Source organism: Geotrypetes seraphini, chromosome 3 (assembly GCF_902459505.1).
Source record: "Geotrypetes seraphini chromosome 3, aGeoSer1.1, whole genome shotgun sequence".
Taxonomy (NCBI): Eukaryota; Metazoa; Chordata; class Amphibia; order Gymnophiona; family Dermophiidae; genus Geotrypetes; species Geotrypetes seraphini.
The window spans coordinates 392626942-392649303 of NC_047086.1; the positions used below are offsets into that span (position 1 = coordinate 392626942).

Sequence of the window (22362 nt, forward strand, 5' to 3'; positions counted from 1 at the left end):
ATTGAAGCTGTGTAATAGTTCTGCTGCACAAGGGATGGGAGGGAGGGAAGGATGGAGAGAGGGAAGATACATTTTCGAGGCTGATATAAAATAGAGTGAAAATGTGACTTGCTGCATCCTAGTACTGCATGTAAGAAGCAGGAAGGAAGCTGCTTTCTCGAGTCTTGCAGAGATTTAGGTTAGCCTAGTATGTGAAAGCACAAATCCATTAAATAGCAACAGGAGATTATTTCTTCTGCTCATCTGCGGGCAGAGATTTCAGCAAATGGGACAAATCCGATTAGAAGCAGTAAGATGAGGCTGTGCAAACCTGAGTTTCATCAACTGCAGCTTGCTTTCCTGTGGGGGGAAAGGGTCACCAATTTCAGCTGTAGGCGCTGCTGGCCAGTTACCTGGTGGAGCTTTCTTTGTTAATTTGACATTGGGAGTAACTGCTTGCCTATTTTGGGGTTACGATTGTGGGCATGGCAGGACAAAACCCTTCCAGGCCTTTTCCCAAAGAGCGAGAAGTAGCTTTTTGAAGTCTCTGCCACTTTTGGCATTCTCTTCCCTTTCTAACAGCTTGTCTTTCAATACCGATCCAGTAAAGATGGCAGTTATGAGAGTCAAATTGAACCAGAAGAAGAGGGTAAAACTTGCCCAGGGACTATGGCTTATGAACTGGTGCTCTGTGCTGGCCGGCATTCTGCTCTTTGGCTTGGGAATCTATGTCAAAATAGAGCTCAAGCAACAAAGTGAGGTGATGGCCAGTGCCGAAAGTCATTTTGTGCCCAATTCTCTGATTCTGATGGGTCTAGTAGCCTGCTGTCTCAATGCTTTTACAGGCAAGGTTTGCTACGATTCTCTTGATCCTACAAAATATGTCAAGTGGAAGCTCATACTGAAGCCCTACCTGATGTTCTGCATCCTTTTTAACATCTTCATGTTTGTCGTGGCGATTCTGTGCTTTGTAACGAGGGGACCACTAGAGGACACGTTGGCGCAGGGGCTGAAGAACGCTATGAGGTATTACAAGGACACAGACACCCCAGGAAAATGCTTCATGAAGAAGACAATAGATTTGCTCCAAATTGACTTCAAATGCTGTGGAAACAATGGTTTCAGGGACTGGTTTGAGGTTCAGTGGATCAGCAACCGATACCTAGACTTCAGCTCCAAGGAAGTCAAAGAGTAAGTAATGTGATTACAGGTAGCTTTAATTAAATTAATTCATTTTTATTTCTCCCATTTTTAGCCCATTTTAAACCAAAGTAGGCCACAATAAAACATATATATTTCAAACAATAATAAAAATACAGATAACAAATTAAATACAACTCATATAGTCAAATCAATAGAACAAATAGTCAATCTTTCAGAGTTTGCCCAAAAGGCTTTCACACAGCAAAGCAAACATTTTCTGAATGAACGCTCAACTGCAAATTGGATTCTGATCATAAAGCATGTCTTGGCTGATATCATTCTAAAATATTAGAAAAATATGTTGGTACTATAGCACAGATCCTCTGATGAATCAATATCAAAACCTTAAACATAATGTTATAGGTAGAATTTTAATAGCAAAACGGTGCTGGAGGGTGGATTACATTGAGCTGTGGTCTGAATCAAAACTATTAAGCTCCTTTGCTTTTCTGGAATGAATAAATTTCTTTCTCTTTCATTTTAGATCTGTCCAGCTTTTACTTAATAGCGATATATTAAGTTTATTTCTTTATTTTTAAAATTTCTATACCGGTTTTTTCCAAAATGGTTTACAAGGAGTTACATACATAAAATATTAAAATTCTATGCAAAGTAAAAAAATAAATAAAACAGACAAGTTCAGTCTTACATAATATCAATTGCAAATAAACTGTCAAATGCAATAGTGTTTTTTTACACTAACCCCCTCTTCTATTAAACTGCGCTAGCAGTTTTTAGCACAGAGAGCCGCGCTGAATGGCTCGCGCTGCTCCCGACGCTCATAGGAACGCTGAGCGTCGGAAGCAGCATGGACCATTCAGCGCGGCTCCCTGCACTAGAAACTGCTACTGAAGTTTCGTAGAAGAGGGGGTAAGGACCTGATTCTATAAATGGCACTTAAATTGTAGGCGTCATTGAGCGCAATTGTCAAGTGTCCACTGGGCACTGATAGGCATTGAAATGTAGGCACACTCTCTTGTATGCCAGGGTTTTCGTGGCCTAAATGAGTGCACCTCAATCAAACCACGGCCAGAATCTGCCCCCAACCGTGCCTACTTTCTGGTAGGCTTCTCGGGCTAGGCGCCTACCAGCTTTTCCATTATTAGCACCAATTAATCCTAATTGATTAATTAAGTTAGATGCCTACGTCAGCTAGGGGCATCAATCTATGTACCTAACTTTAAATGTCTTGTATAGAATCAGGGCCTAAGTGATTATTATTCCTTTCTATAGCTTTTTAAAGACATATACAGCACTTTCACTTATTTAATTATTTTTAATAATTTATATTCCGCATATCCTACAATTCTATGTGGAGTAACAAACTATTCAGGTACTCACGCATTATTCCCTAACTGTCCCGACGGGCTCCCACTCTAATGTACCTGGGGCATTGGGGATTAAGTGACTTGCCCAGGGTCACAAGGAGCAGTGCGGCATTTGAACCCACAACCTCAGGGTGCCGAGGCTGTCGCTCTAACCATTGCGCCACACAAATTAAGTTAGGGCACATGATGAGATACGTAACAATTATGAGCCTTTACGCTAGACAAAAACAAGGCCATAACTGAGAAGAACTTGAAGCAACCGATTATAGGTGTTATCACCGCTTCGCCACTTTGGAGGAATAAGTTAGCAGCTTAGTGATTCTGCACTTACATAGGGACATAAGAATTGCCGCTGCTGGGTCAGACCAGTGGTCCATCATGTCTTGCGGCGGCCCTTAGGTCAAAGACCAGTGCCATATGTCTAGCCTTACCCACGTACGTTCTGGTTCAGCAGGAACTAGTCTAACTTTGTCTTGAATCCCTGGAGGGTGTTTTCCTCTATGACAGACTCCGGAAGAGCGTTCCAGTTTTCTACCACTCTCTGGGTGAAGAAGAACTTCCTTACGTTTTACGGATTTTATCCCCTTTTAACTTTAGAGAGTGCCTCTTGTTCTCTCTACCTTGGAGAGGGTGAACAACCTGTCTTTATCTACTAAGTCTATTCCCTCCATTATCTTGAATGTTTCGATCATGTCCCTTCTCAGTCTCCTCTTTTCAAGGGAGAAGAGGCCCAGTTTCTCTAATCTCTCACTGTACGGCAACTCCTCCAGCCCCTTAACCATTTTAGTCACTCTTCTCTGGACCCTTTCGAGTAGTACCGTGTCCTTCTTCATGTACGGTGACCAGTGCTGGACGCAGTATTCCAGGCGAGGACGTACCCTGGCCCGGTACAACGGCATGATAACCTCCGATCTGTTTGTGATCCCCTTCTTAATCATTCCTAGCATTCTGTTCGCCCTTTTCACTGCGCATTGCGCAATGGCTTCATTGACTTGTCGACCAGTACTCCCAAGTCTCTTTTCTGAAGAAGTATGGAACGCGTCGGAGGGGATAGGTGCAGTAACGCTTCATAGTAAAAGCTAAGGGCTCCTTTTAGAAAGCTGTGCTAAGCGTTTTAGCACGTGTGAAATATTAGCGTGCGCTAACCACGCGCTAAATGCCAACACAAGCATGTTAGTCTATGGACGCGTTAATGGTTAGCGCGCGTGTATATTTAGCGTGCGCTGAAATCCATAGCGCACCTTAGTAAAACATGGGGTAAGTCTTTATACTTTGATAATAGTATTCTAAGTAGAAGTAATAATGTCACAGAACCAGAATATTTTATTAAGAAACTATAGTTGAAACACGAGTCTCAAATTTGAAACCACGCACAGAAAAGAACAGGACCGGTGAGGAGTGCTGCCACCCTGCTCTTATTGACCAGGAGGAGTTCCGATGATCCCTGGTGTGAAAAAAAGTCTATAGAATACCACGTTTGCATCCAGGATGAGTCCTTTGACTGATAAGCTGAACATAGGCATGGTCTTACTTTTCTTGCATGAAAGAGCCACCTCCGATCTGTCTGGGTAAGAGGAGCGATGTGTTCCCGAGACAGGGTGCTTTTCAATTTTGCACATTTCTTCCCTAATTTGAGAAAGTTGCATGCCCCAATTTGTATCTAGTGCTCAAATTTGCATGTCAAAATGATAGAATTACTATGCATGTTTGGTAAGATTCCATGTTGCATTGCATATTTATTATGCATGTAAAGGTTGTAATTCACTTTGTTAAAGGCAGACTATCAGTAATAAACTACAGAATAAGGTCAGCTGCATACACAAGAATTTCGTGTGTGGTGTAGTGGTTAAAGATACGGCCTCAGCACCCTGGGGTTCTGGGTTCAAAGCCACACTGCTCCTTATGACCTTGGGCAAGTCACTTAATTCCCCCCATTGCCCCAGGTACATTAGATAGATTGTGAGCCCACCGGGACAGACAGGGGAAAATGCTTGAGTACCTGGATGCATTCATGTAAACCATTCTGAGCTTCCCGGGAGAACAGTATAGAAAATTGAATAAATAAATAGTGTGGAAAATTTCAGCCTCAGATAACCAGAGTTGGTATTGTGATGTCATAATGCCTCATTCCACCAATGCCTAAGAGCCAACCTCATCAGTGATGTCACAATGGCTTCATTGTCCTATACTTGGCTTACTTTTACTACATTATGATTTCTAGAGTGGTACAATGGTTAAAGCTACAGCCTGATGTTGTGGGTTCAAATCCCCACTGCTCCTTGTGACCCTGAGCAAGTCACTTAATCTCCCCATTGCCCCAGGTACATTAGATAGATTGTGAGCCCACCGGGACAGACAAGGGAAAATGCTTGAGTACCTGAATACATTCATGTTAACCATTCTGAGCTTCCCTGGGAGAATCTAATATAATAAAACGCTAGGCCGCGCATGCGCACTCCCATCGCGTGGGTCTGTTTTCTGTGAGCTGTAGCGACCCATAGGAAGTGCGCATGCGCGGCTTAAGGTTCTTTGAAAGACGCAGCGGTGGCTACTCTCACAATCCCTGCCTGTGTCGGACTTTCGACGCAGGTGGGGATCATGAGAGGAGCCACCGCCGTGTCTTTCAAATAAAAAAAAAATACGGCAAGGCGGATGTTGGCTGTCGGCAGCTGCAGGCCGCGGCAGCTGTAGCCCGCCGCGGCCGAGCACAGAGACGGCCCGACGACGTGAGCAAAAAGGGCAGAATCACGGCCCAGTGCAGGTAGCAAAGAAAATGCAGGCGGGTAATTCTGGCTTCTGTATTAGATGCATGGTTTGAAAGACGCAGCGGTGGCTACTCACGATCACCGCCTGCGTCGGACTTTCGACGCAGGTGGGGATCATGAGAGGAGCCACCGCCGCGTCTTTCAAATAATAAAAAAAAAAATACAGCAAGGCGGATGTCGGCCGCGGCGGCTGTCGGCGGCTGCAGGCTGCGGCAGCTGTAGCCCGCCACCGCCGAGCACGGAGACGGACCGACCACGTGAGCAAAAAGGGCAGAATCACGGCCCAGTGCAGGTAGCAAAGAAAATGCAGGCGGATAATTCTGCCCTCTGTATCAGATGCATGGTTTATTCTGGCCGATGTGGACTTTATATATAGTACAAGTAGTGGTGAAGAGTATGGCATTGCCCTTATTTTCAAAAGTCAGCTTTAGAGCACAGTTCTGTTTTTAAGGAGTGAAAATGACGACTAAACTAGGAGAGGAGCATGTTAAAATGGGATCACACAGAAAGGAAAGACACAGGGACAGGGGCAGGGAGAGAGACAGAAAGACAGACAGACAAAGGGGGCCAGGGAGGGAGAGAGACAGAAAGAAAAAGACAGGGGTATGGAGAGAAACAGAAAGAAAGACAGATATATATTCTTTCACCAGGGGGAGGAAGGGAGACAGAAAGAAAAGAAGAAAGACACAGGGACAGGGAGAGACACAGAAAGACAGACAGACAGACAAAGGGGGCCAGGGACAGAGACAGACAGAAAGAAAGATCGCAGGACAGAGAGAGAGAGACGGAAATAAAGACAGACAGACATATATTCTAGCACCCGTTAATGTAACGGGCTAAAATACTAGTGGTATAGATAATTGATGAAATAAATAAAGTGTTAATGAACAATAACAGGCTCTACACTTACTCCCGCTTTTACTAAGGTGCACTGATTAGCGCTCGCTAAACGCTAATGCATCCATAGACTAACGCACGCGATATCATTTAGCGCGTGCTAATCAGTTAGCGCCCATTAGGTAAAGAGGGCCTTAGTCCAGCGAGTGTCCAGTTCTTCCATCCCATTGGAAAAATAGGTTTTGTCAAATATGAAAAATGTTTAACTTGGGTTGGTTTGTTTTTGTACTGAACTTGTCAAACCGCCCTCGTATATGAATAAGTCGTGTATGTCATTTTTGCAAACGGCCAAGACCATTCAGGATGGAACAGGTTAGTCCAGGGATCTCAAAGTCCCTCCTTGAGGGCCGCAATCCAGTTGGGTTTTCAGGATTTCCCCAATGAATATGCATTGAAAGCAGTGCATGCACATAGATCTCATGCATATTCATTGGGGAAATCTTGAAAACCCGACCAGATTGCGGCCCTCAAGGAGGGACTTTGAGACCCCTGGGTTAGTAAGTGTTGGAAGCAAGTCAAAATAAGCAGCTCTGTGTGTGTTACTGCCCGTAATTGTTATGCTATAAGTTGCATGCTCAATTTCCAAAGCATGGACCTGGGAGGGGCACGGGGGAGTTGACGGCATGGATTGCAAAATACTAGCATTTATTTTATTTATTATAAAAATTTATGAATCGCTTGGTTGCAGAAAGAATCTCCAAGTTTTTGGCATTGGAGGAATCAATTACATCGTTTATTTTTATTTGAGAGTTGGGAGGTTCGAGGTTCGCCTAAAAAAACTCGTCTTTTATGGACGTTTGGGATCCTTATATTCAGAATCTTTCACCAAAAATATGAAGTATGGTTATCAGTGATTTATTATGAAAATTAGATTTACTAATTACATTCCAGTTATTTATTTTAATTCTTTATTTTTGTCAACTTTCATCCAGGGTGAGGGATTTCATTTAGGGGAAGATAGTGGGTAGGGGATGGAATTAAGGAGGGTGTAGATAAGATTGAATTAATTCATATGGGAATTAAATTTGAAAGAATGATTTAAATTTGTATGAAATATTATTGTGATTCTTATTGTATTGAATGTATTTTTGTATTATCCTATTGTACTGATTATTTGATTCTTTCAATAAAAATTCTTATACATAAAACTAAGTGATGTACAAGAACATCACATACACAGTTTTAAAAACACAAACATAATACAATATAACAAATTTCTCTTAATATCAAAATATCAGAAAACAAACAATAAGCACAGAGTTTAGATCAGGGGTAGGGAACTCCGGTCCTCGAGAGCCGTATTCCAGTCGGGTTTTCAGGATTTCCCCAATGAATGTGCATTGAAAGCAGTGCATGTAAATAGATCTCATGCATATTCATTGGGGAAATCCTGAAAACCCGACTGGAATATGGCTCTCGAGGACCGGAGTTCCCTACCCCTGGTTTAGAGAAAAGCTTCTACAAACAAATTGTCTACAGTTAGGTGCAAACATTTATACCAGCCATTGAGGTAGTCTAAGCCAGCAGTTCCCAACCTTGTCCTGGGGGACCACCAGCCAGTTGGGTTTTCAGGATATCCTAATGAAAATACATGCTAAAACTTTCAAATCAGCTATTATTTATTACAAAAACCAGTGTTATTTTAATTAATTTAATAATTTAAACACCACAAATCACCTCATACCTAAAATCAATTATAGGCAATACATAATTTTTTCACAAGTTATATAAATATTTTACAATTGGTGAACCTATGTCCCATCAACCAACTCATACACCATTCACACACATACGTATTACTAATCACTCAACCGCCAATAACAACATACTATACTCATAATAAAAGCTATACTCAATGTGATCACTTTTATCCAAAAATGGATTATAGTTCATTAATCAGCAAATCTGATCGAGGGGTATCAGACCGGAAGTTGCACAACAGTCTGACTCATGTATGGCGATTCCTCTATCACCATCCGCCGATCCCCTCTTTTTTCACAGCTGTCCTTCACTTCAAAGCGTTCATGAATATTCATGAGAGAGAGATCTGCATACCTGTCACTTCTATTACATGCAAATCTGTCTCATGCATATTCATTAGGGATATCCTGAAAACCTGACTGGCTGGTGGTCCTCCAGGTTGGAAACCACTGGTCTAAGTGCTCACACCTCAAGTTAGGTAAGTAAATGTGATCTTACACTAGTGCAGGGGTGTCCAATGTCGGTCCTCGAGGGCCGCAGTCCAGTCGGGTTTTCAGGATTTCCCCAATGAATATGCATTGAAAGCAGTGCATGCAAATAGATCTCATGCATATTCATTGGGGAAATCCTGAAAACCCGACTGGATTGCGGCCCTCGAGGACCGACATTGGACACCCCTGCACTAGGGTTACCAGTCATCTGGGAAAACCCGGACAAGTCCTCTTTGTAGAGGACTGTCTGGTTCTCCAGATGGATTTTCAAAACCCAGCAGTTTGTCCGCATTTTGGAGGGCGCAGAGCTTGGGGGCCACATAGGGAGGTCCTCTGAGCATGTGTGTATGCAACACGATGAAATCACACATGCGTGTGACATCATTGTATTGCATCAGTGCATGCTTGGAGGCCCTCCAGACATAGCCCGGACTTGGGGGAAGTAGAAGAGTCAAGGCTTGGGTGGGGACAGGGCAAGGGCAGAATGTGGCGGGGCCATGTGTCCTCTTTTTTTCCATTAAATCTGGTAACCCTAACTTAAACTAAACTAAACTAAGCCTTAGGTTTATATACCGCATCTTCTCCACGGAAGTGGAGCTCGACACGGTTTACAAAGTTTTAAAAAATATGGGAAGAGAGAAGAGAAAGAGTTTACAAAGCATAAAAAGAGGGGATGTAATCAGGAGAAGAGATTATTATATGCTAGAGAAAAGCCAGGTTTTCAATTGTTTTCAGAATAGTTGGAGGGAGCTCAGGTTCCGCAGCGGGACAGTGAGATCGTTCCAGAGGCCCGTGATTTTGGAGAGGAGGGATCTACCCAGTTTACCTGCGTGGAGGATGCCGTGTAGAGAGGGGAAGGATAGTTTATGTCTGTGGGCTGATCTGGTGGTAGTTGGTGTCGGGGCGAGGAAGGATAGAGGGATTAGGGGCGGAAGGATGCCGTGAATGATCTTGAAAGCCAGGCAGGAGCATTTGAAATGAATTCTGGAAAGTACTGGGAGCCAGTGAAGATTGGTAAGTAGAGGGGAGGCGTGGTCATATTTGCGTTTAGCAAAAATCAGCTTGGCCGCAGTGTTCTGGATAAGCTGGAGTCTGCGAAGACTTTTTTTCGTTAGGCCTAAGTAGATGGCATTACAATAATCGAGTTTGGATAGGATGATGGATTGTACAAGGACGGTGAAATGCTTTTGGTGAAAATAGGATCTAACTTTCCTCAGCATGTGGAGGCTGAAAAAACAAGTTTTTGCCAGGGAAAGGGAGGAGTCGATAGTGATGCCGAGGACCTTGCTTGAGAACTCAAGGTGTAGAGCAGGGCCTGTGGGTAGGGTGAAGAGGGCGGGCAGGTGAGCTAATTTTGGGCCGAGCCAGAGTAATTTTGTTTTTGATTCATTTAATTTCATCTGTACTGAGAGGGACCAGGCGTGAAGTCTCATTATGCATGATGTGATGTTCTCTTGGAGGTTTGTAAGGTTTGGATCTGTTTCGAGGAGGAGGAGGATATCGTCTGCATATGTGTAAATTGTTTCAAGGGGGGATAGTTTAAGGAGCTTCAGGGAGGTCATATACATGTTGAAGAGAATAGGGGGTAGGGGAGAGCCCTGTGGAACACCACAGGATGGTGTCCATGAAGCGGATTTGGAGCCGTTTGTGTTGACAATGTAAGAACGATCGCGAAGGAAGTTTTAGAACCACTTTAGGACAGAAGAATCTATTCCAATCTCGGAAACTAGCATTCTATTATGGCAGTAGCAAGCACAACTCTTGTGAGCATGCATCATGCTGGTGCTTAAATGTAGGCAATCAATAGCAAATAACTCCCTTTATGCCTGCGTTATAATACCTTATTACACTAAGTGGACAGACTAAAGTTAGAATAATGGATAGAGATAAAGGTTCAAATCCTGATGCCACTCACTTTCTTTCCATTGACTTACATCGCATGTTCTGAGTTCATTCTACTTGTTGTAATATGCTGAGGGTGTATATATGTCATCTGTTACTAGGCTTCTAGTGAGTTATAATGAGGACATCTGAGTTAGAGTTTGAATGTTTTTAGAAACACTTCCAAAAATCCAGTAGAGAAAATGACCATTTTCAAAACAACAAAATGTCTATCTTTTATTTTTCAAAATGACCATTTGTAGACATTTGTGTGCTCAGTGTGTCTATCTTTTAGGACCATTGTCGATAAAAAAAAACAAAAAAAAATGTCCATATGAAAAAAGGAACCAAGTCATTGGGAAGTACAAGAAGCCAGCATTCTTAGCAAACTGGCTACAGCCATCTGAGCAGAGGGACGCTCTAGGGCAGCGTTTCTCAACATTTGCTAACCGTTCCATCACTTAAAACTATTAATACTCGAAGACAATACATTTTTTTCTATTGTGGCCCCTCAATTGTGGAATTCCTTGCCAATCTCCATAAGGGAAGAAAGAAACTGACAGATTTAAGAGTCAGTTAAAATGCTTTTGTTTTAAAGATGCGTTTAACTGCTAGACATTGTATATACAACTAAACAAAACCAAAAATCCCTCCTTTTGTAATTTCCCTTTACTGTCTCATTTGCCTTCAATTATTGCATTTCTATCCCACTTACCCTACTGGTCCCATCTGTTTTGAAAGTCATGTATTTGCTATATGAACTTTTTGCTCCCCTGTATATTGTTATAAACTGTTTTTAGAATTGTGCATCGCCCTATATGATTGGGTGATCAATCAAATTTTAAATAAATTTGAAAACCTGAAACTTCTCCGTTCTCCCTCGGTAGAAACCTTTCAGTGTGTTCTCTCTGACCTGCCCCTTGACCAGAAAAACACATTAGCATGCTTATTTTTAATTTCATCCTTACTGTGCTGATATTTTTTCTTTTTTAAAATGTTTTGCGTGTGTTTTATATTTTTTTTTCAATATCAGTAGCTCACATGGTCTTTTAGAAAAAATTAATTTGTGTTTGCATAAATCAAAATTCAAAAGTTAATTGAAACACGGCAGACTGAATCTTTTGAAAGTGAATGCAGCAATACCAGTAACAACCAAACATTGTTAAGAATGAGTATATTAGATCCTGCTCACCAGCAGGTAAGTTATCTGGACATATGCATAACTGAAGCAGTGACTAAGGGAGTCCTTGATAATTATAGTTTAGGACTGCAAGCAATAAGGGAGGAGGGCAAGGGGAGTGATCCGCCCTGGGTGCCGCCCCTTCCCGACCCCCCCTGCTGTGCATGTGTGTCCCTTCCCTCTTTAATTTGCCTGGTGCAAGCAGCAACCCCCAAGCTGCTGTCACGCTAGCAGCTCTTCCTCTTGATGTCACTTCCTAGAAGTGGGTCCAGGAAGTGATGTCATAGGAAGAGCTGACACTGGCGTGACAACAGGTTGGGGGTTGCTACTCATGTCAGGAATAAGAACATAACATACATAAGAGTCACCGAGGTGCAAAATCTATATATACTGTCTGTCAACAAGGGATCCAAGAGGTAAAAGAACAAGGAACCGGCGTGGCTCACTGTAGCGGTGAAAGAAGCGATCAGAGACAAGAAAACTTCGTTTAAGGAATGAAAAAGGTCAAAAACTGGAAAAAGCACAGACAACATCAAAGCAGGTGCCATAAGGCGGTAAGAGGGGCCAAAAGAGACTATGAGGAAAAAATAGCCAAGGAGGCAAAAAACTTCAAGCCGTTCTATAGATATATTAAGGGGAAACGACACGCGAAGGAAGCGGTGGGGCCGTTGGATGACCATGTAATAAAGGGAGTGCTAAAGGAGGACAAAGCCATCGCCAACAAACTGAACTCATCTTTTGTGTCTGTATTTACCAAAGAGGATATACACAACATACCAGAAGCCGACAAGCTATACGCAGGAAATGAAGACGGGAAACTGACAGGGTTGACGATCAGCCTAGAAAAGGTATGTAGGCAGATTGATAGGCTTAAAAACGATAAGTCCCCAGGACAGGGGGAAGGGCAGTGCCGCAAGGAGGATGGGTGCCCACCCCCTCTTACTACATCACTGCTGCAGAAACGTCATTTTGGCTTCATCCTCACCCCCACCCTTGTCACCCCTGCTATTTCTGTTAGTGATGCCCTACACATATGGAGATGTTTTTTTAAAATGGTCACCTTTCCTTCACTGCTTATTCTCTTCTCCTTTCTCCACAGTCGTATTAAAAGCAATGTGGACGGTAAGTTCCTGGTTGATGGCGTGCCCTTCAGCTGCTGCAATCCAAGCTCCCCCAGACCTTGCATTCAGCACCAGGTAACCAATAATTCTGCTCACTACAGCTACGACTACCAGATGGAGGAACTGAACCTGTGGAGCCAGGGCTGCAGGGAGGCACTGCTACATTATTACTCGGGCATGATCAGCAACATTGGCATCTTAGTCTTCCTCATTTGGATTCTCGAGGTAACTATAGCATCCCCTAGTGCCTGGGGATGAAAGTAGGGCTTGCTAAAGGAGATTCTCCAAAATTGAAAGGTTTCTTATGGTTCAGTAAGTTGAACATTTTCACTTCTGTAAATAAGTTGTATAAGAATTTATTTATTCATTCGTTCATTCATATTTATACATGTTCTCTACCAAAGAGCCCAAAGCTACCATTGATATTACAGAGATTAATCCATTGATACCCACTTGACGCACTCAAAAAAGCCTACCTAATCTCACCATTTCCAGACATTCCCACAAATAAACGGACACCCACAAGCTCCTGCCACCTCACTACATCTCCGCCTGGCTCCAAAAGCCTACTTCCATAGTCGGATTTTAAGCTGGCTAAGGAATTACAAAATACTCCATTGCCAGATTACTTACTCTATTCCAGTGATTCCCAACCCTGTCCTGGAGGAACACCAGGCCAATCGGGTTTTCAGGCTAGCCCTAATGAATATGCATGAGAGAGATTTGCATATGATGGAAGTGATAGGCATGCAAATTTGCTTCATGCATATTCATTAGGGCTAGCCTGAAAACCCAATTGGCCTGGTGTTCCTCCAGGACAGGGTTGGGAACCACTGGTCTAGTGTACCTGGGGCAGTGGAGGATGAAGTGACTTGCCCAGGGTCACAGGGAGCAGCGCAGGGTTTGAACCCACAACCTCAGGGTGCTGAGGCTGTAGCTCTAACCACTGTACCACACTCTCCTCCAATAATATCAAAAGTGAGCCAAGTATAGAACAGTGAAGCCATTGTGACATCACTGATGAGGTTGGATTTTATTGGTAGAATGAGGCATTATGACATCAGGGAAAGGGATTGAGACTTGCATATTGCCACACTCAAAGGGGTTACATACAGGTACTTCAAGCATTTTCCCCATCTCTCCTAGTGGGCTCACAATCTGTCTAGTGCAGTGATTCCCAACCCTGTCCTGGAGGAACACCAGGCCAATCGGGTTTTCAGGCTAGCCCTAATGAATATGCATGAGAGAGATTTGCATATGATGGACGTGATAGGCATGCAAATTTGCTTCATGCATATTCATTAGGGCTAGCCTGAAAACCCGATTGGCCTGATGTTCCTCCAGGACAGGGTTGGGAACCACTGGTCTATTCCACAAGGGAGATGCGGTCACCAAAAAGGCCATCATGTGAACTGCAATTTCTAATCCGTCAATGCAGGTAACCACAACCGTTCCTGGATAGTTGATCTCACGTGATGCAGAACCAGAAGGTTTGACAAATACAATGTACCCATACTAGGGCATGTTTTGAATTCCAGGACCAAGATTTCGAACTAACACCTACATACCACTATGATGGCCCTAAGCTAACGTATGTTGAAAAGCAGCTTCTGGGAACATCTTTTATGGGTCAATAGCAGTACAGATATCAATGATGTCCTTAGAGTGGGGTCAAAACATGCCTACATCAGTTCCCTGCTGCTGCAAAACATAATGAAGGCTTTTATGAACAACACAGAGCCTTGAGCATAACACAAACACACATGCACAGAAACTAACTAGCCACTGAAATTTTTTTTCAAGAGATAGGAGGCCATCTCTTGTTATCATCCCAAAGCCACACAAGAGGCTGGTTTATTGGAATTTTTTTGACAGCTAAGCTGGGGGCCACATAGGTACAGTTGCTAACTAGATCCAGATTCACCCAACTAGGCTGATTCAGTTTTGGATTTACTCCAGGGAATATAGGAACCTTCATTACATTCCTGAGAAAAGCATGACTACAAGTCCCAGCATGCAATAGAGTAAACCTAGACATGGATCAACCCAGTTGGGCGAATCTGGATCCAGTTGGCAACCTTATGAGACAGGTGGATTTAGTGGGGAGTAGACTAACTCAGCGAGGAAGTGACATTATTGGCTAGCCTAATGACTCAGGTTGTACTGTAGTAGTCATGGGAGGGAGGATGGTCCCTGCCAGTTAATAAACAATACTGAAATTTCATAGTGGAAGGCACACCTCCTAACCCTTAGCCCAGTGAGGCTTCCAGGGCACTGAAAGAACTCAAACATGAAAGTGCTGATCTACTGTTAGTGATCTGTAATCTGTCATTAAAATCATCCATAGTGCCTGAAGATTGGAGGGTGTCCCAATTTTAAAAAAGGGTTCTGGGGAGATCCAGCAATTTACAAACTGGTAAGCCTGACTTCAGTTCCAGGAAAGATAGTGGAGACTATTATAAAGAATAATATTATAGACCATGTAGACAAACATGGTTTAATGGGTCAGAGTCAGCATGAGTTCAGCCAAGGGACGTCCTGCTTCACCAACTTGCTTAATTTCTTTGAAGGTGTGAATAAACCTGTAGATAAAGATGAGCCAATTGACATAGTATGTCAAGATTTTCAGAAAGCTTTCAACAAAATTCCTCATGAGAGATTTCTGAGAAAATTAGTCATGGGTCATGCGGATAAAGATGAGCCAGTTGACATAGTGTGTCAAGATTTTCAGAAAGCTTTCAACGACATTCCTCATTAGAGACTTCTGAGAAAATTAGTCATGGGACATGCGGATAAAGATGAGCCAGTTGACATAGTGTGTCAAGATTTTCAGAAAGCTTTCAACGAAATTCCTCACGAGAGACTTCTGAGAAAATTAGTCATGGGACATGCGGATAAAGATGAGCCAGTTGACATAGTGTGTCAAGATTTTCAGAAAGCTTTCAACGACATTCCTCATTAGAGACTTCTGAGAAAATTAGTCATGGGATAGGAGGCAATGTTCCATTGTGGATTAGAAATTGGTTATTGGATAAAAAACAGGGTAGGACTAAATAGCCATTTTTCTCAATGGAGGGGGAGTGCCGCACGGATCTGGACTGGTGCTATTTCATATTTATAAATGATCTGAAAATTGGAACAAATGATGAGATTAAATTTGCAGATGATACTAAACTCTTCAATCTTTTAAAAACACATGCAGGCTGTGAAAAATTGCAGGAAGACCTTATGAAATTGGAAGACTAGGTATGCAAAGGGCAGATGAAATTTAATGTGAACAAATGCAAAGTGATACACATTGGGAAGACTAATCATAGTTGCCAGGTGCTAGGGTCTACCTTAGGGGTCATTGTAGATATGCTAAAACCTTCTGCCCAATGTGTGGCGGTGACCAAAAAAGCAAATAGGATGCTAGGAATTATTAGAAAAGGGATGGTAAATAAAAGACTGAGATTATAATGCTTTCATATTGCTCCTTGAGTACTGCATTAAATTCTGGTTGCTATTATCTCAAAAAAGATATAGCTGAATTAGAAAAGATTCAAAGAAGGGTGACCAAAATGATACAGGGGATGGACCTCCTCTTTTATAAGGAAAGTCTAAAGAGGTTAGGGCTCTTCAACTTGGAAAAGAAATGACTGAGGGCAGATATTATTGAGGTCTACAAAATCTTGAGTAGTGTAGAATGGGTCCAGAAGAAGGCTACTAAAATGGTGTATGGTCTTCATCATAAGGCATATAGGCACAGACTTAAAGATCTCAATATGTATACGCCTCCACTTGTGTTGGTACCACCCATAAGCAATCACTTTCAATTCTCACTAACCTGTAAACTTGTTCATGTCCAGCCGGATCTGGGCCCCAACTCCACAGTTTTTGGCACTACATCTCCCCACACAGCTGTGACCGACTCCCCCTAAAGCCACCCCTCACCCCTCACCCTTCCTTCCCACTCCACCAAAAATGAACCATCCACTCCCAGAGACCCACAAACAATTTACCAACAAAGATGGTTAGGAGGGGCTTTCATCAATCCACACCACAACCAATCTCCCCACAACCCAAATGACCCAAAGTCCACCAAAATCCTCACAGAAGCCTTCACCACTCAGCCAGTCTCAGCCCTACCTCCCACCAATCATCTTTCACCTTTCACTTCTCACATTCCTCCCTAACAACCAATTAACCCAATCATTGTTTACCTTGCATCCCATATCCATTCTTCCCTCCCACATCCCCCATTCATACTCTATATCATCATAATGCAACTGATCCAATCTTTATCCACCCTCCCCCTATAAAAGGTGTGAGGCTCAGCTAATGTTATCAAATCCCCAGTCAATTATGTAGGGATGACATCTATGTAGGAATGAAATCTGGATCTGCTTGGTTACTTCCAAGTGATCTGGATCGACTACCATTAGAGGGAGGGCACTGGGCCTGGTCTGATGGTGCGTGACACATCTAGCTACATAGAAGCAAACTTGCTGTCCCTTATCTACGTCAGTATAGAATTAGGCTTAAGCTACTGTCCATAATTCTTCAGGACAAAATGAAAAACAATGTTGACAGTGATATGCTTTGATCTTTTTTTCTGCTTGTTACCCATTAATAAATGCTGGAACGGTTAACATTCAGCACATTAACACACATGATATATGACTATAAATTTAACAATTTCTGGAATGAAATTTGGAAAATCATACAAAAGATCTTATACCTCATTTGAAATTTCATTTTCAATAATATTTAAATGTCATGCCCCGGAGGTGCTTATTGATGATTCTTGTTCCAAAATTAAACACTGGATTGCCCGTAACAGGCTGAAGTATTCAGAAGACACAGGTGTTGTATGTTACAAGAACCCTGGGTGCTAATGTTCCAGAAACAGTTGAGTTGCTAGGGGAGAGAGTATTGGTAAGGTACAAGGTGAAGTACCTTGGTGTGCTTTTAGATTCAGGACTCACTATGACAGGGTAGGTCTTGCTGTAGTTCGGAAGGTGTATTTTCATCTTCGGTTAGTTTATGGTTTGAGACCTTATCTAACAGCCACATTGTTTAGGATGGTGTTACAGTCGATGGTTTTGATTATTGCAGTCTGGAGTCCTTGGGAGTACCAGAATCAGGTTTGAGGGCACTTCAGGTGGCCCAAAATTCAGTGGTGCACTCACTGTTAAATTGAATAGGCATGAGCATGAAACAGAATATTTTATAAAGTTGTATTGGCTGAAGGTAAAGGATAAGATATGGTACAAGCTACTGGTGAATGTTTTTATGTGCTTAAAGAAGTTGGCCCCTAAACACCTGGTCCAGAGCATCTTGCCGCATAAGCTGGCTCTACTGCTCCGCTCAATTGAGCATTGTGATCTGTCCGTACCATCTGTGCGGGAGTTAAGGCTTACCTCTTCCCGAAACAGTGTCTTTCACTGCATTTGGCCCCTAGGAGCGGAACAACCTTCCAGGTTACATTTGCCAACAGCAAAATGTACAGTCCTTTAGGAAACAATTGAAAAGAAATCTGTTCTGCAAAATGAAATATAGGGTCTGAGTTTGGCTGAGGGAGAAAGAGTGATGACTCTTGAGTGCTGGTCACGGAGGCGTTCGATGGTCTGGTTTATTTTATTTGGTTTAATGATGTCTGTTATTGAGGCATCTTGCATGACTTATGGAATCGCAGACTGTAGAGCAAGCCTGGTCTTTATTCATGGACATGGTGAACGAGGCCCAAAATCTGTATATCCCCAGATTTAGAAAAGGATGCAAAAAGAGCCGAACAAAAGGCCCAGTGTGAATAACTAAAGAAGTAAAGAAAGTGATAGGAGATAAGAAGAATTCATTCCGGAAATGGAAAAAGGACAAAACTGAGGAGAACTGGAAAGAGCACAGGAAGCATCAAAAAGAATGTCACCTCGTGGTTAGAAGAGCAAAAAGGGAATATGAAGAGAGGCTAGCCAGGGAAGCACAAAATTTCAAACTATTCTTCAGATATGTTAAAGGGAAGCAGCCGGCTAGGGAGGAGGTGGGACCACTGGATGACGGAGATAGGAAAGGAGTGGTAAAGGAGGAAAAAGAAGTGGCGGATAGACTAAACATGTTCTTTTCGTCAGTATTTACAAAAGAGAACACATCCAACGTGCCCGAACCTGAAAAAATCTTCAAAGGAGATCAAGCAGAAAAATTAACATCCATGGAGGTAAGCCTTGAAGACGTACACAAGCAGATAGATAGATTAAAAACTGACAAATCTCCGGGCCCGGACGGAATCCACCCTAGGGTATTGAAAGAACTAAAGGAGGAAAAAGCGGAACTACTACAGCAGGTTTGTAATCTATCCCTGAAAATAGGTGTGATCCCGGAGGATTGGAAGATAGCAAATGTTACGCCCATCTTTAAAAAAGGATCGAGAGGTGACCCGGGGAACTACAGACCGGTAAGTTTGACTTCAATTCCGGGGAAGATGGCGGAAGTGCTGATAAAAGACAGCATCGATGAGCATCTAGAAAGGAATCTCTACACGGTATTCGCTATGCAGGCAAACTGGGAAAATCCCTTCTCTTCAGAATCACAGGTCTTTGGAATGACCTTACTACCCCGCTGCGGAACCTGGCTCCCTCCAATTATTCCGCAAGCAACTGAAAACCTGGCTTTTCACTAAAATGTAATTCTCTTCTCTTCTATATAAAAGTTCATGTAAACCTTTTTTTTTTTTCCTTCTCTTCCTATATTTTAAGTTCTTGTAAACCGTGCCGAGCTCCACAACATCCGTGGAGATGATGCGGTATATAAACTTAAGGTTTAGTTTAGTTTAGTTAGAATAAACTGATGAAACAAGCCAACATGGCTTCTGCAAGGGAAAGTCGTGCCTAACGAACTTATTGTACTTCTTCAAAGGAATTAACAAACGGATGGACAAAGGGGACCCCATAGACATCGGTTACTTAGATTTCCAAAAAGCCTTTGACAAGGTACCCCATGAACGCCTACTACGGAAACTGAAGAACCATGGGGGTGGAAGGAGACGTACATAGATGGATCAAAAATTGGTTGGCGGGTAGGAAGCAAAGGGTAGGAGTGAAGGGCCACTACTCTGACTGGAGAAGGGTCACAAGTTGTGTTCCGCAGGGGTCGGTACTCAGACCGCTGCTGTTCAATGTATTTATAAATGATCTAGAAACAGGGACGAAGTGCAAAATAAAATTCGCAGATGACACCAAACTATTTAGTGGAGTTAGGACTAAAGAGGACTGTGAAGATTTACAAAGGGACCTGAACAAACTAGGCAGTGAGCGACGAGATGGCAGATGAAGTTTAATGTAGAGAAATGTAAAGTCTTGCATGTAGGAAAAAGAAATCCAAAGTACAGCTATACGATGGGAGGGCGGGTAATGGGTGAAAGTAACCTAGAAAAGGACTTGGGGGTAATAGTGGACAAGACAATGAAGCCGTCAGCACAGTGTGCAGCGGCCTCTAAGAAGGCGAATAGAATGCTGGTATTATCAAGAAAGGTATTACAACCAGAATGAAGGAAGTTATCCTGCCGTTGTATCGGGCGATGGTGCGCCCGCATCTGGAGTACTGTGTCCAGTATTGGTCGAAGGATATGGTGATACTCGAGAGGGTCCAGAAAAGAGCAACACGATTGATAAAAGGTATGGAAAACCTTTCATATGCTGAAAGATTAGAGAAACTGGGGCTCTTTTTCCTGGAAAAGCGGAGGCTTAGAGGGGACATGATAGAGACTTACAAGATCATGAAGGGCATAGAGAAAGTGGAGAGGGACAAATTCTTCAAACTTTCAAAAACTACGAGAACGAGAGGGCATTCAGAAAAAATTAAGAGGGGAGGAATTCAGAACCAATGCTAAGAAGTTCTTCTTCACCCAAAGGGTGGTGGACACCTGGAATGCGCTTCCGGAGGGTGTGATAGGACAGAGTATGGTATTGGGATTCAAGAAGGGATAGATAATTTCCTGAAGGAAAAGGGGATAGAAGGGGATAGATAGAGGATTACTATACAGGTCCTGGACCTGATGGGCCACCGCGTGAGCGGACTGCTGGGCATGATGGACCTCTGGTCTGACCCAGCAGAGGCACTGCTTATGTTCTTATATTTTGATGTATGTATGGCTTTGGCCAGTTGTGGCCTTAAATTATATTCGTCACTGATGCGATGTGTATGTTACATGTAATTTGATTTGCTATATAAGTATGCAATTTGTTATAGTGTGTCCTTGAAGTGTTTTGTACGACAAATGTAAATGTTTTAATTTGTAGGTTAATATGTAACTCACCCTGGATAAGGGTGGGTGAGAAATAAACAAACAAACATACTATCTATAGCACAGAAAATTATATTATCTAACTGGAAATCCTCTAGACCAGGGATCTCAAAGTCCCTCCTTGAGGGCCACAATCCAGTTGGGTTTTCAGGATTTCCCCAATGAATATGCATTGAAAGCAGTGCATGCACATAGATCTCATGCATATTCATTGGGGAAATCCTGAAAACCCTCAAGGAGGGACTTTGAGACCCCTGCTCTAGACCAGTGGTTCCCAACCCTGTCCTGGAGGACCACCAGGCCAGGATTTTTGGGATAGCCCTAATGAATATGCATGAGAGAGATTTGCATATAATGGAGGTGACAGGCATGCAAATCTGCTCCCTGCATATTCATTAGGACTATCCCAAAAACCCGATTGGCGTGATGGTCCTCCAGGACAGGGTTGGGAACCACTGCTCTAGACTTCTGTCATCTCATAATTGGTGACAGCCTGTTATACAGCATTTCAAATTCAAATTAGTTATTGCTAAAAAAAATTTGATCTCTTTCTAAATGTATCCTACAGATGGCTGTGATGGTTGGGCTGCGCTATCTTCACACGTCTTTGGAAAACCTTGCAAATCCTGAAGATCCTGAAGGCGAGAGTGAGGGATGGCTACTAGAGAAGTCCCTAAAAGAGACATTTAAATCCCTACTGGAAAGTGTGAAAAGTTTTGGTAAGTTAAACCAGGTAGAAGCGGAAGGTGATGAAGAAAATGGGACACCAGCTATTACCACTGTCAGTTGAACACTTTAAATAAAGTGGACCTCTAGAAAAATGACTAAGACAATGTGTATATATACTTGAAATATGTAAAAACCAGCATAACACATGTTCCTATATACTGTATATGGCATGTGGACATTAATAATATAGTAAAGCTCCCTGATGAGGGGGACAATTACAGCACCTTGCATAGGGACAAAACTTAAATAAAAAATAAAAAATTCTTTATTCGTTTTTGACATCAAATACATAATGCAAACATATGAAGTGAAAACTCAAGTGATATAACATACTGCACTCTATTCCAACCAATAATATAAAGTTGTTTAATGCCTTCCCCCCATTCAAACCCTCCATCCCGCCCCTCTATGATGTGTATAACAGTCTTTCATGAATCAAAGGGAAATAATGTTAATAATTCACATTTATATCTTACAATACTTTGTTAACGGGCCCTAAATTTCCTTGAATTTGCTATGGTGTCCCCTCTGTAAAGAAAGCAATGTTACTTACCGTAACAGTTGTTATCCAGGGACAGCAGGCAGCTATTCTCACTAGTGGGTGATGTCATCAGACAGAGCCCCGGTACGGACGTCTCACAAGCACGTGTTGCTTGTAGAAACTTAAAAGTTTCTAGATGCCCGCACCGCGCATGCGCCGGTGCCTTCCCGCCCGGAGGTCCGGGCGTGTCTCCTCAGTTCAGGTAGCTAGCCTGGGAAGCCAACCCAGGGGAGGTGGGTGGGACGTGAGAATAGCTGCCTGCTGTCCC

General features: G+C 42.7%; 1 protein-coding gene across 1 annotated transcript; it reads left to right on the forward strand.

Annotated features, from left to right (window-relative positions):
- Positions 1–589: 589 nt before the first annotated feature.
- On the forward strand, positions 590–21614 carry PRPH2 (peripherin 2). Its single transcript, XM_033939791.1, has 3 exons — positions 590–1170; positions 12525–12771; positions 21393–21614. The coding sequence occupies exons 1-3, from the start codon at positions 590–592 to the stop codon at positions 21612–21614; spliced, it is 1050 nt and encodes a 349-aa protein (XP_033795682.1).
- The last annotated feature ends 748 nt before the right edge of the window (positions 21615–22362 follow it).

Excerpts from the sequence above, each read along its gene's own strand:
- PRPH2 (XM_033939791.1), top strand. The coding sequence starts at position 590 with ATGGCAGTTATGAGAGTCAAATTGAACCAGAAGAAGAGGGTAAAACTT. Across the intron at positions 1,171-12,524 it reads AGCTCCAAGGAAGTCAAAGA|TCGTATTAAAAGCAATGTGG; the intron begins GTAAGTAATGTG and ends CTTTCTCCACAG. Across the intron at positions 12,772-21,392 it reads TCCTCATTTGGATTCTCGAG|ATGGCTGTGATGGTTGGGCT; the intron begins GTAACTATAGCA and ends TGTATCCTACAG.